At 39.6% G+C, this 15,159-nt stretch overlaps 2 protein-coding genes across 4 annotated transcripts; one reads left to right on the forward strand and one right to left on the reverse strand.

Moving 5' to 3' along the window:
* Positions 1 to 306: 306 nt before the first annotated feature.
* Positions 307 to 2,539, forward strand: LOC135668598 (uncharacterized). Of its 2 annotated transcripts, none has more exons than XM_065178536.1 (2): positions 307 to 760; positions 2,231 to 2,539. In XM_065178536.1, the coding sequence occupies exon 1, from the start codon at positions 372 to 374 to the stop codon at positions 714 to 716; it is 345 nt and encodes a 114-aa protein (XP_065034608.1). In that variant the 5' UTR covers positions 307 to 371; the 3' UTR covers positions 717 to 760; positions 2,231 to 2,539. The 2 variants fall into 2 exon arrangements, with proteins under 2 accessions (XP_065034608.1, XP_065034607.1); XM_065178535.1 differs by having other exon boundaries at positions 308 to 741.
* A 375-nt stretch (positions 2,540 to 2,914) lies between these two features.
* LOC135668624 (uncharacterized) lies at positions 2,915 to 8,230 on the reverse strand. Of its 2 annotated transcripts, none has more exons than XM_065178539.1 (4): positions 7,730 to 8,230; positions 6,478 to 6,624; positions 4,254 to 4,738; positions 2,915 to 3,359 (listed from the first exon to the last, which is right to left on the reverse strand). In XM_065178539.1, the coding sequence occupies exons 1-4, from the start codon at positions 8,034 to 8,036 to the stop codon at positions 2,988 to 2,990; spliced, it is 1,311 nt and encodes a 436-aa protein (XP_065034611.1). In that variant the 5' UTR covers positions 8,037 to 8,230; the 3' UTR covers positions 2,915 to 2,987. The 2 variants fall into 2 exon arrangements, with proteins under 2 accessions (XP_065034611.1, XP_065034610.1); XM_065178538.1 differs by having other exon boundaries at positions 6,478 to 6,642; positions 7,730 to 8,228.
* Between the last annotated feature and the right edge of the window lie 6,929 nt (positions 8,231 to 15,159).

Genomic DNA, 15,159 nt, shown 5'->3' on the forward strand with positions numbered 1-15,159 from the left:
GGGGTTAAATATATAGCAACCAACCTTGGCTCTGGGAACCAAACCCACGCTTTCTTCTGATCTCACGAATCCAACGCCATTTGCATGGGTCCAATTCGGACATGATGGCCTCAACGTTACACGCCCAATGGTAATAGAGACGACTAATTCGCCTCAATTAGGTCCATTTGGTTGATTTGACTTGGGTCAATCGCCTAATGTTAGAGGTCGGGCAACGACGGGGGCCATGATGGGTTCGGTCTACAGTTGGCCCAAAGCCCATTAACGGCGGCGCATCGTTGTTCCAAGTGTTCTTAGTGGGTCGTTGGAGGCTGGCTTTCGTAGGGCAAGGAAGACGGGAGCAAAGTGTGTCGAGACGCGACATCGGGACGATGTCGGAGGCTTACAAGAAGGTGAAGGCCGGGAGGCTCGTCTTCAAGGGCGGCGACGTCGCTGGCGTCGACAAGAAGAAGCGTAAGAAGAAGAAGAAGGCGGAAGCCGACGCGGAAAAGAATCCCTTCGCTGCGGGGGAAGATGCCGACGGGGAGTCGGCGTCGGCCGGGGCAGAGGCGTACACGATCGACGCGGCGAAGCGGATGAAGTACGAGGAGCTCTTTCCCGTGGAGTCCAAGAAGTTCGGTTACGACCCCGCCAACAAGTCCCGAACGAGCGCCCGCACGATCGAGGAGGCGCTCGACGACAGGGTCAAGAAGAAGGCTGACCGCTACTGCAAGTGATCGATCCTCTCGCTTCTTGTCTCGGGTGCGATGAGAATTTTAGGGTTTGAAGCTTTCCTTTGTCTTAATGGCCCATGTTGAATTCTATTTAGATTCTGAGGTTTCCATGAACATGTTGGCTGTGGTTTTCATATGCATTTATTTCTGTTCTATGTCGCCTTGATTAAAGATGGATTTTTCTACCTTGTTATGAATCTTTTATGAGGAGAATTTATGCTTTATTTTTCAGACCAGGATTACTTGGTTAATTCTTTCTGATCATGTTTCTATGATATTTGACACACAAATCACCAATTAGAGAGAAGATATGTTGTTGAGGTTCTACTTAGATGAACTATTGCTCTGAGACTGATTTAGAAAGAAGAACTTGATGTGAAGAACTTTGTTGTTGGAACATATGAGCATGGATTTTAGTAGTCCTATAATGCTATGCTCTGATTAACAAATACAAACAAGGAGTTGTATGTTCTTATTAGTCTATTATGCTAATAAGAAATCTGCAACTGAATTAGTCGATTATGCTATTCTCTGATTAACAAATACAAACAAGGAGTTGTATGTTCTTTTTAGTCAATTACTGTGATGATGGGGTACTTTTTCCTATATCATTGTGGTGCTAGCCTTGAAGCTCTTGTTACCATCAGATCTCATTGCCAATAAGAGTAAATGAAAAATCAAAACGAATCCTTCAGGGATTTATGATTATCGATCTTTCTTTTGCTTGCTAATATGCGTCACAATGGTACTTCCCGAAGCAGATCTAAAGTCATCTATCTAATTTTTGAAAAAAAATGTTGTATCTTCCTATCATAGAAAGGCACCGATTACAATGATCTCCTTCGTTGTATCTTTTTTTTTGTTTTTATCTGGTACCGGTAGTTCTCAAGATAATGGAAACCTTGACCTTTGGGCTGTAACATGTGTCTCTATTCTATTCTGGTCTTCAGTATTTTGTGCCTGTATTGATTCACAAGCAAAGGATGTTCTGATCCTTTGAACAAAGAATCTATGAACTTGTTCTGATCCTCTTCTATTCTGATCTTCAATATTTTCAATAGTAGAAGGATGATGTTTGTGTGTGATATTCTTTCTGGTATTGTCTAAGGTTTGGATGAATTGTGCACATAGTTTTTTTGTTATTCGGTTCTTTTTCATTGTGGTGTTAAAGAAGCATACTATCTGTATGTGTGCTACATTGGCTGTAGTTGTGAATATACTTTTGCACATTGTTGAAGATTTATGTGCATAATTATCTGTATGTGTGCTTGATGACCATATTTTCTGTCACTTTTCATAGGATAATATTAAGACATTCTCCACATCTGAACGTTTTTATATAGACTTAAGGCACTTGTCGATTGACAATTTTGGTATCAGTGGGTTGATTATCATTATCATTATCATCATTTGTATATATTTATGTCAATGACTCTTGGGCTCTTATTCTACAGGAAATATATAGTTTCTGTTTATTTCCTTGCCAATCTCATTATTATATCTCTTCTTACTCTCAGGTTGTTGTTGTCCATTTTCCTTGCTGATTCACCAGGGACGATAGTCATCAAACAAGATTGCAGTCAAGAAGATGTTAGGAGCAAAGATTACGACTGAATTTTATATTAGCCCTGTTAGTAGCACCTTGAGATGCCTTGTAATTGTATCAGTTGCACTGCTTATGATGTTGGGATCCAAACGCTCTGCAAGTCGCAAATCCTGTAACAATGCTTTTTATCAGATTCCCAACACCTGTTCTATGCATTGCTCGAATGTACTTTGAAGGGATCAGATATTTCATCAGCCAGTCTATGAACTGGTTTATCTTCTCCTAATGTCTATAATTTGTGGTTCAAGTCATTTCAAAGTGTTAGATGTGCCTGGGGCCAAATGAGACACCGCTGGTTTTAAAGGAATGTTCGAATTTTAACATTTCTTATGGGTTCCGAAGTAAGATTGATATATATGAGCTTATAATTTCTGTGTTTTGCATCACAATTTGCTTTTTCAGGGCATTTTATGCTTGACCGTAAAATACACAAATTTATCATTCCAATGCTAGAGAAGACAAGAGCATATATAACCATAAACGATATATACCACCCAAAGTTCCATGCACAATTTACTCTTAGTTTTAGGATCTTCATAATCCTAAAACCAGAGAGTTGCTTTCTAATCCCAAATCCGTTGAAATTGCCAATCCATAGAACCAGATTATCATTCAGGCATAATATAATAAACTTCTTGATTTTTAAATAGTAGTCAGAGAGATTGGATCTATCCAAACACAGAAATTTCCCCAGACCAGCTGCATGAAGCTACGACATCAGGCATTAAGGGGTGGAAGGCAACGTCAATGCATGCCTGATCGAGTGCCTTTATTTTTCTCAAAAGCTCCGAGGATTTGTAACTGTAGAAGTATATACAACCATCCGACGACCCTGAGGCGATTTGCTCGCCATCCAAACTGAAATTGCACTTGATCGGGAAGCCGCATACATCATGCATCTCGTACCTCTTGCACTTATCCATCTTAAAGGGAGGCCTTGCTGAAAAAATGGCAATGTAGTTGCCATTGGACTGTGCAACGAAACAACAATCAGATGGGTGATACCGGACACACGTGCAGGTGTAGGCCTCCGTGTAAACCTAACAACAATGGAAGAAACATAAGGATTAGATGGATTAGCATGTTTAACTCATTACAATGACTACTCAAATGCAATGGCAACAAAATGGTGCCTAAATAGCTTGCACAGCAACATCTTCTCATAGAAGATTGTAAATGACATCAAAAACTTGAAGACAACAGCCTTTAATGCAATAGAATGACACAATTAATCAAGTACAGAAACATATCTAGTTCTTTCTCCAACCATTTGTTTGCAACGAAGACTAGCAAACATTTTATGTGCAGCTTTTGGAGGAAAGAAACAACTATTACATTAGCACACAAATATTAAATTTGCATAGACTGTTTGTAATCCAGTTCGAATGAGAAAAAAAAAATAAAGGAACTGATGAAATTTGCAAGGGCAGTTTTCAAGTTCCAGACAATGTTACAGGTACCGAGAAACATTGGCATATATTTCCTGTGAAGAATCCTGATAGCCAATCCAGCAAATTATAGTTACCATCCAATGTCAAGATGACAATTCACTATTGGTACTTTAAAATTTAGTGTCCCTCCTCTTCAATCCAAAGAGATCATAAATCTTATTTGCAGAACATTTTATCCTTTAACATTCTTATTATCTCATTTTCAGTTTGTTAATTTTCTTTTTTGCTTTCACCCTATAACAAGGGGCAGTATCTAAACCCTTTAATTTCTTAAACTGTCAAACTAGCAAGCAAGTATTTCAAATGATCGCTTGAAGCCAGCCCTCATCCAGAACTGAATTTGCCATTAAATGTTCAAATACTAAAATGAGTTATTTGATATGCAAAAATCAGAGATATACGGTGAAGTTATAGTACAGTCGTAGGACATCAAAGACCACTAATAAGGATAGGAGTTAAAGAAAAGATAGTGCAGAATGTTACCTGGTTAGATAAAGGAACTTGTCGCAAGACATCCCAAACAATGATAGAGTTCTCACTAATACGGCTCTTTGTAGTGTCACTGGAACAGAGAAAGTTTTTTCCATCTAAACTGAATTCAATATCAAGTATGGGCCCAAGCCCTTTAAGATACTCCTTTACCACCGTCCCAACTCTTATATCCCATAATCTGAGTAGACCCTTTGACCCACCAGAAAGGAATAGACTTGAGTTATCAGGATGGAATCTGATGACCTCCACAGTTTGATCCTCTTTAAATATTTGTGTTTCCATTCCCTTTTCAACATCAACTAGCCGTGATGAACAGTCATATCCACAAGAAAGCAAAGATAACCCATCAGAAGACCACCTAACATCCTTCACGGCTGCATTATGGCATCTGAAAACACGGGCTTTCTGCTGATTTCTGCTCCAAACATTCCATACATTAACTGTCTGATCCATTCCAGCAGAAGCAAGAAGATGTCCTGTTTAGCTAAACTTATTAATAGCAAAAAAGTAGATAATAGTGACTGGCCAATTTTAAGTAAACAAACTGTGTACCCTGTTAAAATTAGCTATAGAAGTATCGCACAATGCTCAACCATGGGTAACGATGATAGAGGGACCGTTAGAGAGGGGGGGGTTCAGGTAATGAATGCTTTGAGAAGGCATCAGATTTTTCTAGAAAGACTAAAATATCCTCGAAAGGAAAAAAATAAAAGTATACATTTAAGAGTATTATGGTCAATATCAATACATAATGGTCCAATTAACAACTCGGTTCCTGGTTTTCCAATGGTATCGGCAGATTTGGTCAGGGTTTAATAACTCCAGGTGCAATTTCAAAAACTAAAGGACCATTTCAGTGAACAAGCTAATTAGCTAAAACACTTCGGGGGTGGGAACAAAAAAGAGACTAGATTTTTAGTACACATTTAACATGAAATGAAAGTATGGTTACTTTAGAGTAGAAACGATATGCTACACTTCTATTTTAAAGCCATTTCTCATCCTTTGGTAGTGAAAAGCTACAATTTGTTAAGTTCCTCAAAGTGAAAACTACTGGGGTTGTAGAACAGATCTTGATATTACAGAGTTATAAGCACATACATGTTAATAAATTGGGAATTATAAGTGCATCTTAACTTAAAATATTGGAAAAGATATCCAGAGAAAAACAATGATGACATTCCCAATTACTAGACATAAAACGACATTAAAAAAACCTTCTTGCTAAAATTTAGAGAAAAGGCCATAGTTACCACATTATTTTTGAGGATTTAAGAAAGGCCATTCCTTATAAAGAATCAGAGTTCTATCTTTAGTAACATCTATAAAAAACACCATATCATGGGTGATTTTGGTATAACAGTGCACACTGGATACCATATCATGGCATACTTCATACTTCGTAGTATCAAGATTAAAAAGAAAAACTTTTCCAGATACTGTATAGAAGCATGCACAATGTAATGCTTCAGCATGACATGGCAAAACACAATGATTAATCATAATTTTGTCATGATCTACCATCTCTGCTAATATGAGGGGAGCCTAAGATGTGTCCAAAAGGTTCCAAGTTTTAACATAATAAAATATAATTGTCAAAGTATTGCATCACTGTTCTGCACAATTCAATAAGCTAATTTAATGTTTAAAAGATTCTTAGAACTTAGATACAATGTAGAACTTATCCTTAAAATCCATTAATGATTAAGATGCCCTTTACCCACACTTTGCTACAATATTTTGTTTTTTACATGACTAAGAATCAAACATTGTTTTTAAACAAATGTTAATTCCTTAAGATGTTTTATGCCGAACAGATAATACTTGTTAATTGAAATCCACTATGTCATAGTAAGTATGATACAAAGGAATCCACATTTTACTATTGAAAGGGCAGACAAGTCACGTTGATGGGAAATGAGAAAAAAAAGCAAAAGCCATGTCCATGAAAATGATAGAAGTGAATTTTCAAGTGAAAATGATAGCCATCTCCATGATATTATAATCTCCAACTATAATATGGAAGGAACAAAAACATACATCGGCTAAATAAGAAGATGATTGATTAAGTTTTTTAGAATCATCATAGTGGAACTGTACGTAAACCCAACAGTATATATTCAGCTATAGTACAATCAGAATGTCCATCAAAACCAACCAGGTGGATATAATATAAGAAATTTCGAGAAAAAATTGCAAAATCAGATATACAAACCATGACTTTTAGACCATTGTAAAGAATTGACAGCAGAACGGTGACCATCTAAGGAAACAGCGAGTTTTGTAGAAATCCCACGTCTCCCAGCAAGGCCCTTCCTTTGACACTTCAAAAATGTCACTATGTCTGATGGCAAATCTGAATCTGAAATTGATCCCACAACTGCAATTGAAGACCAACCAAAATAGGAGACAGTAACTATGCTAGAGAAGAAGTGGTAGAAACATCTAATCAGATTGAAATAGGTTTAGCTCTATTTCTTTATTAATGCAGCCAAAGCATCATAAAATTGGCATAAGCAAGGTTCAGATTGTTCTACGCTGAGATTACAAGAGTTCAACGACATCAAAAGTCAAGATTGGACAAACATAGACGAGGCTTGTGATGTTAGAAACAATCAAAAGAAAAACCCTTGCAATCAATTTGAGAGTTACTAATTATCAGATATTCATAGCAAAATTAGGATATCTGGAAATATTTTTCTACAGAACGTAGCAAGAGAGAAACAAAAGAGATACTATTGTTGATAAGGCATATTTTGGATCTCGGTCACGTCATCAGCGAACGCGGGCTCCTGAGACACGCACCAGGCGTCATGTTACACCCCAGCAGACTCAGCACAAGTGGCCGCCTTCCTCCCACAGCCCGCTGAGGCCCGTATGATAAGGCGTTCAGTTGGCAAGTCCCGTTCCGAAAAGCTCGAGACGGCGCCACATGGCGCCGTTCCGCGCATACCGGACAACGGCCGCACGAAGGTACAAACTCGCCGAGGGGGGGGGTGTCGATTGGTACACTAAATCTACGTACGACCGATCCTCAGACAGCAGCATGAAAGCCCCCGGCCGACATCTGGCCAGGGAGAGAAAAAAGAAGACAAAACCACTTAATCTATGAGGGGCCCAAGTCGGGTCTGTGTGCAGGAACCCGGCCATCCCCGAACCGGCTCCTATCCCATACCCGAGACACGACCATCCCGATCTCTGATCCAGCCCGATCTTGGAACTTCCTCCGACCGATCGAGGGACACCCGCCCGGTCGACGGGAACTCCGGACATCGACCCGTGGACCGAGCCGTGCTGACTCCTCGCCGTGGCACGTGAGTTCACTAACAATTGTAGTGTTTCCCATCACGTGTTGCCCAACAAAGGAGAGCTTCGTTGTGTTGCTTACTCAATCATCTCTCTCTAACATTTCATCAAGCAGTAGGCAAGCGCAGAACAACGCGGGGGGAGGGGGGGGATCAAGATACCGGGAGACGCGACACTCGTGGAAGGATGCAGATGAGGTGGAGGCAGAGGAGCGGAAGCAGTCGACGACGCTGCCGCCGCCGCCGCTAAGATCGCCCTCTCCCTCTTCGATACGTATCTTCCGGAGGGCTCCGGCGGAAAGACCAGCGGTGGGGAGGGGCTCTGAGGAGGAACATACGCTTCCGATCGGAACCTTTTAGGAGCAGGCAGAGGGCGCTGCAGGGGTCTGTGTTGGCGTTGGCGTTGGCGTTGGCCTGTGTCTTCTTCTTGATCGGAGGGGACGCCGTAGGCGTTCCAGAGAAGATCCATGGCGCGCCGGACCGGGGAAACCCCACCGAGCCGAAGCGTGAAAAATGCGGTCACGAGAACAAAGGTTGCGGAAACCGAGATCGTCACAACAACGGAGACCACCTCGGGGATCGGCGTCCGGCCTTCCTAACCCGAGCACGATTCGATCGAAACAAGCAATTCCCGTAGTAAAATTCGTGGAAGGAAAACTTATTAAAAATAAAAATTTAAAACAGAATGATGGAAAATAAATATAATATAAAATTTATTTTAAATATTATATTAGTTTAAACGATTTAATATTATCTATTGATAGGTGACTAATGACTTGATCGACACACGTGGACGAGACGAGATTGACAAACTGACTGCTCCAAAGGCTACAAAGATGAGATATGGTTGATATCACGTAGACAATACACAATCGACACATCGACAACCTGAGGCCATGTTGATGGTATGTGATCAATGGCATGTGCTACTAGACTAGATCAGCTAATCAAGGCATATCCCGGAATCGACACACCCTGACACCATATGCTCCTAAAACAGGTTAAGCCAATCAAGGAATCTCTTAGATTCAACGCACTTCACCACTACTGCTTTGATTTGTTTTGGGAACAATAATCGACCATGATCTTAGAGGCAATGATTCTTAAATCCTTTATAGCAAGAACTCCTTAGGTGTATTTCCCACATATATTGAAAAAAATTTTAGGAGTTTGTCTGATTTATTGGAACCATCTAAACTCAATATTACTTTATTGTCAAAGTGATATTTATTAAAGATACAACTGACTTAGTTTACATATTCGATATCTTATAGTCAGCAAGAATTATAATTTATACTTGATAGTGCCATGAATACTTTCGAATGACACCTAACTCATAACATTATTTAATAGTGTTTAACAAAGAATGCTAGAGTGCCGACATTACTCTGACCTGTAAACTTTTCGTGACTAATTTTGCTATGAATATTTTTGAATATTTATGAGGGTTTCAAAGTTAGTGGAGCACCCTTCTAACCATAAGAGTTAGAATGAGCATTTTTTCCTCGTAAGTTTTTGGTTAAGATTGGAGGTTTCATTTTGCATGATCAGCATATTACATAGATAACCTACCTCTTTATGATTTGTCCTTTATCCTGGCATCTCTTCGGATTTGTTTCGAAGGGAAATTTGTCTCAATTGTGGAAAGGGAGGGATTGACTCCCTCTTTATAAATCTTCCTTTATCTTGTGGGTGAGGTTCATTCTAAATTGGTCTTCTACCATTGTGCTCTTCCGCCTCCTTAGGTCGGGATATCTATCCTTTCTTATACAAGCTTCTCTTGATCTAATGGTCATTCGATGGTCGAGGTCCATGTTCTATCTTTGGACAACCCAAGAGCGAAAGAGGTCCCTACCTTCCTTTCGTCAAGGGAGGCATTTCTTGTGAACCTAAAGATTCTTTGAGACTTAAGAGTTCATCAAAAACTTATATGACTATGATTCAGTGATGAGTGCACCACTTCTAGATCACTTGCGGGCTAAATATTCTATCCCGATTAAATTTGACTTACAAGATTCCCAACCTAGTCAATGTCCATTTGACCTCACATCCGAGTCTCATTGTTTATCTTACGATGCCGTTGAGGCAGGACTTTGTCTTCTCTTCCACCTGATGATAATGTCTTGCTTATAATGGTGGAAGACATCACCCTCTCAAATGACACCCAACTTATAGTACTATCTAATAGTGTTTAATGGAGAATACTGGCATAACAACATTACTTTGACCTATTAACTTTTCATGACTTATTTTTGAATATACAATAGGAGAAGCGGCTATTGTTTAGCCACTTATGGGGGTTTCAAAGTTAGTGTAGCCCCCTTCTAACCATAAGAGTTAGAAGGAGCGCTTCTTCCTCGTAAGTTCTGATTAAGATTTAGAGTTCAATTTCGCATAATCAGCGTATTACATAGATAAACCCACCCCCCCCCCCCTTGTTGGATAAGGAGATTGGTCAAGTACTTCGGTTGAGGGATATACTCTTTTTCTCTAAGGACATTCAGAAGATAGATAAATACTGGCTGATTGACGTAGATCTCAGCTTGGCTCCTCAAGATATGAGCCAAACCTCTCGTTACTTTGCCTCACCCCTCTTTTTAACCCTCTATAGCCTAATGATTTTGATCATCTACAAGTATGAATATGCACTCCTTGAATAGGAAAGTGCTTGGCTCCTCTTCGAACATAACAATGGCCTCTTTAGCTCCAACTTGTCTGTGAGCCATCACTTGAGGCATCAAGCCCAAGTCAGTTTGGCCATCATGCTAGCACCGACAAGTCAAGGAAGAAGTAGGAGATCATCATGAGGAATGTGCTAGTCATATGTGCCCTGCAAGCCAATCACGTGAGTGATGGTATGTGTGACTTGACACATAATCTTTTTGCTTATTATAATTATTTAATATTTTATTATTTTATAATGCTTATTGCTTGAATATATTGTGATGTTCATGGATCTGTGCAATGAGAATCAAATCGTGATGAGATCACGATAATGAGACTGATTTACCTTTAAACATACGTCATAAATAATCTCGGTCATATGTTACTCTAGAGAGACATTGAGATAACCGGATAGACTTGTGTGCTATATACTCATTCATATGATGGATGCAACTAGTCTCATAGCTACTTGTGTTGGGACATTAGAGATATAGTACATGTGCTCATTAGAGAATGAGTTCATTGATTGATCCGCTTACGAAATGCTAGATGGTTGATGATGTCTTATTGTTAGACAGCGATTTCATAGTCCTATTGGTATATTTGGTCCTTAGACTTGAGACACCAAGGATGTCCTGTATGAGTACTTTACTCTTTGATACCAGACTTATAGGTCTAGAGGTCACACATCTAACATAGCTAGTCATCGAGAGTGATAGTCAACCTTACGAGGACTATTGAGTATCGATAAACGATCATTCATTCTTGGTGTCATGAGAGGAATATCTTATATGTTTTTGCTCAAACAAATCCCTGACTAGGGTCATTCAGATTGAGAGAGAAAGGGTTCTTTAAGAGAATCCAATTAGAGCGAAACTCGAGTAGAAACCATATGGGTATGACAACACCATTCCTGGTATACGGTCTCCGGGATATTAGATGGATGAGGGAATATAAGTATACGGTAATTGAGGACAGATAGGTCAAATAGATTGGATTCTCTTATATCGTTTAGGGACTGTGGCGTAGTGGCATAGTACGTCCGCAGTCGATAAGTTGAGTGGATTATTATTCCATTGAGTCAGAAGGAGTTTTGATAGATATGACTCACAGTCAGCTCGATATTGGGCCTAGATGGTCACACATTTGATAGGCGTTACGATGAGTAGAAGTTCGGATATTAGATATCTATTAGAGCCCATATCTTATTGGATATCCAATAAGCTCCTAAATTATTGGATCCTATGGATGAGATCTAATAAGAGCTAATGAAAGATTATTGGATAGAGATCCACTAATCTAAGAGGCTTGGGTAGTTGGATAGAGATCCAATATTCAATATGACAGGATCCATTAGGGTTATGTTGACAGGAGACCTCTATAAATAAAAGGGAACCAATGGTTCATCGGCTAGAGCCTCTCTGGGTTGTCATCTCCTATTCTCATCCCCTTCTCTTTCTCAAATAATAGGCCTAGAGATTTGAGGAGTATCGTTGTAGCCTTATTATATGGATCACCGCTAAAGAGGAGTGCGCTTGACCTCCTTCACCATCTCATACGGATCTCCAAGGATTTAGAAATATATAATCTCCTAGGTAATACAATCTTTAATATACGTAATTTTAAGTTTCATAAATTTTGCATACCAATCTTCACACGACGACAAACACATCTTTGGAAAATTTGGGGATTTTATTTTTATGTTCTTCTACTGTGCATGTGATGTCGCCACCCTATATTTCCCTACAAAATGTGCCCTACCAACGAAAGGGTGAGGAACCCAAAGAGTTGTCCCCAGAAGGGGTGTGTCCATTATCCTTCAAAGGATCTCTAAAATTCTAGATTCTTTTTAGAGAAAAGAGGGGATAGACTGAGGTCAATGCTTAACTTGTGCAAGGGTAAGTCCCTACCCTTCGTAGCTATACAAATAACTGATTTATCATTAGGAGCAAACTTATGAGGCTTTTATTTCACTGGACATGCCTTGAAAAAGATGTTCAGGTGATGTTGGGTTACATCTGGATTGATTCCTGGCATATCTCTTGGTGACCATGCAAACGTCTTAGTGTTCTCCCTAGAAAAATTGATGAGTTGCACTCATTTCTTCTCAAGTAGTAGTTGGATCTATCTCTATTTGCTAATAGAGTCTTCATCGATTAAGGGTATTTAAGAATCCATTTACTTTTATCTATAAAAAGATTCAGTTCTAGTCATATTTAAGGGGGTCATCGCGGACCTCGAGTGAGGCGACTCTCATTTATTTTTTCTTCATTGCAATGACCTTAGGGTCGGGGTGAGATATAGTTGCTCTTGTCTTGGTCTTTGCAAGTCTCTTCACGTTAACCCGAGACCATTACCTTAGTAGTAATATATTGATAACCCTCTAGAATACCTTCGATACCATTATCAGTGACTTTTCTACTAATAACTAGAAAATATGAGAGGGTGGTTTGTATCACAAATAACAAATGAGCATCTTGCACACCTTAAATTTTATTGATGAACCGAATAACAAAGTTTGAGAGTGTTTCCTCCTCTCGTTCTCTAAGTTCAAGAAGTATTATTGTCGATAACCTTGGACATACATTCCCGAGGAAGTGAAACTCGAACCACCTAGTGAGTTGAGCTCAGGAACTGATAGAGAGTAGCTTTAGATGGCCATACCATTTTTATGCTAGGCCTCTTAACATGTTCAGAAAGGCATGATACATTAAGGTGTCTAAAGTGTCATACAATGATATTTAGGCATGAAAATAGTGATATGCTCTAGTGGGTCGATACTTTCGTCAAAGGCCTCCAACGATAGGAGATAAAAGTTGCTAGAATCGACTCCTCCTAGATATCCTTAGTGAATGGCGATTGACCCTTCCCCTTTAGATTATTGGAATTCTCATCGCATCTCTTCCAAGCGTTGGTTCATTTGTTATAGTTAAATCCTCAAGAAATCTTCCATCGAATCTATTGATTGGGTTTGGGATTCAAGTGGAGCGAAGTGGCGATATGCTAGTCTGTTGAAGTCCATGGTTGGGGAGTGGGGTGCTCTCTTATTCGACGAGCCTTGAGTGCTCTTAAGATATTGGTATTACATTGGTTGGGGGTGGGGGGGGGGGGGGGGGGCGGGACCTCAATGGGCATCGATGGCAATGGCATTGAGCTGCTGACCATGGTTGAGATGGTGGCATCACTTGTTGGGCTAGCTAAGATAAAAGTAGAGCAATATTTTGTGTAATGCCTATTAGTATCTACACTTGCTATGTGAAGTTTAAGAACGACTCAATGGAGATGAGCAATTGACTCGAGGTTGCCCCTGGTTCATTAAATGCATACCAGTATCGCATCGATGTTTGCACTAAAATGGATACATTCATATGCAGAAAGGTTGGCTGCTACCCCCGTTAAGTGAAAGTACTATCGGTCGAAGTAGGGCCTCCTTGCTTGGGGGTTTATTTAGATAGTCGTTAGGTGGATATTTTTGTAGCATCGAGCACTCCTAGCATCAAAATGCTAGAGGAAAATATCATTGACATTTTAATCAGCCTGGTGTAGTCCAGACCCATATGTGTAGGATTACCCGAGATCCCACCTACATGCAGATCGAGGTTGGGAGAGATTTCCTGACCCGATCCCTCCGATATCTAAGTTAGTAATCTTAAGTCTGAGAGTGTGGACGCAAGTAGTAAAAAAGATAAGTCCTTCTTTGGGTTAAAAATGTATTTTTGTACCTAATCGTAGTGGGCAAAATATTTCATAAAATATTCTATGGGGGATGAGGGTAGAATGCCTTGTTAAGTTGTAAACTACCTATTTATCTAATAAAATTTTTAATTTATTCTACACTTATCACGTAGCTTATCAAAGATAAGTTACTTATCCTTATAATGCAAATAGAGACCACATGTTCTAAGCTTAAAAGCTAAAACAGTGTCAAGTGTCAAGTGTCATCCCGACGATCAGAAAAGCAATGTGATAGCTTTCGTTATAGGTATATTGTCTCCATCGTGGATAACTTCGACATCTTATTGAAGCAGGTTGTTTACCACCTTTGTGCCTTTGTCAGCACTCAATCACCGATCTCATCTTAAAACCTCCATTAATTACCTCTCACTAATAGGTTTAGCTGGTGTTATTAACTAATAGAATTTAATGAAAAAATATTTTTCTTTTTTCATTATTTTTAAATGATTGATTTTTTGTGTTTAATAAATCTTATTAATATATAATAATGTTATCTAATTCAAAATATTTTCCAGAATGATAACAATAATATTAGTACCCTCCAGCTCTCTTCCGTCCATGGACTAAAAGATAATAAAAGAATGAAAACTAACGATCATTAATAACAGCCCCAGCCTTCCCAGCTGACATCTCATTAATACCTCTACATTAATGGATGGCAGTAAGTCACCCTCATGAGTGCCTCTGTAGAATATGAGAGGCCTTAATTAAATATATGACCAGACCGCTTGAGGCTTAGTATAAAAACTAAGTCCTAGGCTAAGCTCTAGGGGAAAAAAGCTAGCAAGAATCTCAATACTCTCTCATTTATACAACTCATACTGTTGTTTTTCTCCTCCTCTGCCTTGTGCTAACTTAAGCCTTAGAGGGGTCGAGCTGGAAAACCCCGTGCAAACCTATTGTGCAGAATCACCGACGGCCAGAAGATGAGAGATGATCCCGTAGCAAGGAAGACTCTCGTTCCTCTACCCGACCTCTCTGTTCTAAGGCTAGATCATCCTCAGTGAACCGTCTCCCTAGTGGTCCTTCTATGTTGGCTTGCCACTTCAGTCCCTCACATCAGCAAGGAGAAGACATCAGGATATACCTTCACTTCGATAATAAACCAACCGAACCGACTCACCGGTCGAAGGTTTACATGACATATCACAACCATGGCACTTAGCTTGTCTTGCATCATGCAGTTGATTGAA

Source organism: Musa acuminata, chromosome BXJ1-4 (genome assembly GCF_036884655.1).
Source record: "Musa acuminata AAA Group cultivar baxijiao chromosome BXJ1-4, Cavendish_Baxijiao_AAA, whole genome shotgun sequence".
Classification (NCBI taxonomy): Eukaryota; Viridiplantae; Streptophyta; class Magnoliopsida; order Zingiberales; family Musaceae; genus Musa; species Musa acuminata.

Coding starts and splice junctions, on each gene's coding strand:
- LOC135668624 (XM_065178538.1), bottom strand. CDS start 8,036: ATGGATCTTCTCTGGAACGCCTACGGCGTCCCCTCCGATCAAGAAGAA. Junction 6,643..7,729: donor CACGAGTGTCGCGTCTCCCG/GTATCTTGATCC, acceptor CTTCAATTGCAG/TTGTGGGATCAATTTCAGAT. Junction 3,360..4,253: donor AAGTTCCTTTATCTAACCAG/GTAACATTCTGC, acceptor CATTGTTGTTAG/GTTTACACGGAGGCCTACAC.
- LOC135668598 (XM_065178536.1), top strand. CDS start 372: ATGTCGGAGGCTTACAAGAAGGTGAAGGCCGGGAGGCTCGTCTTCAAG.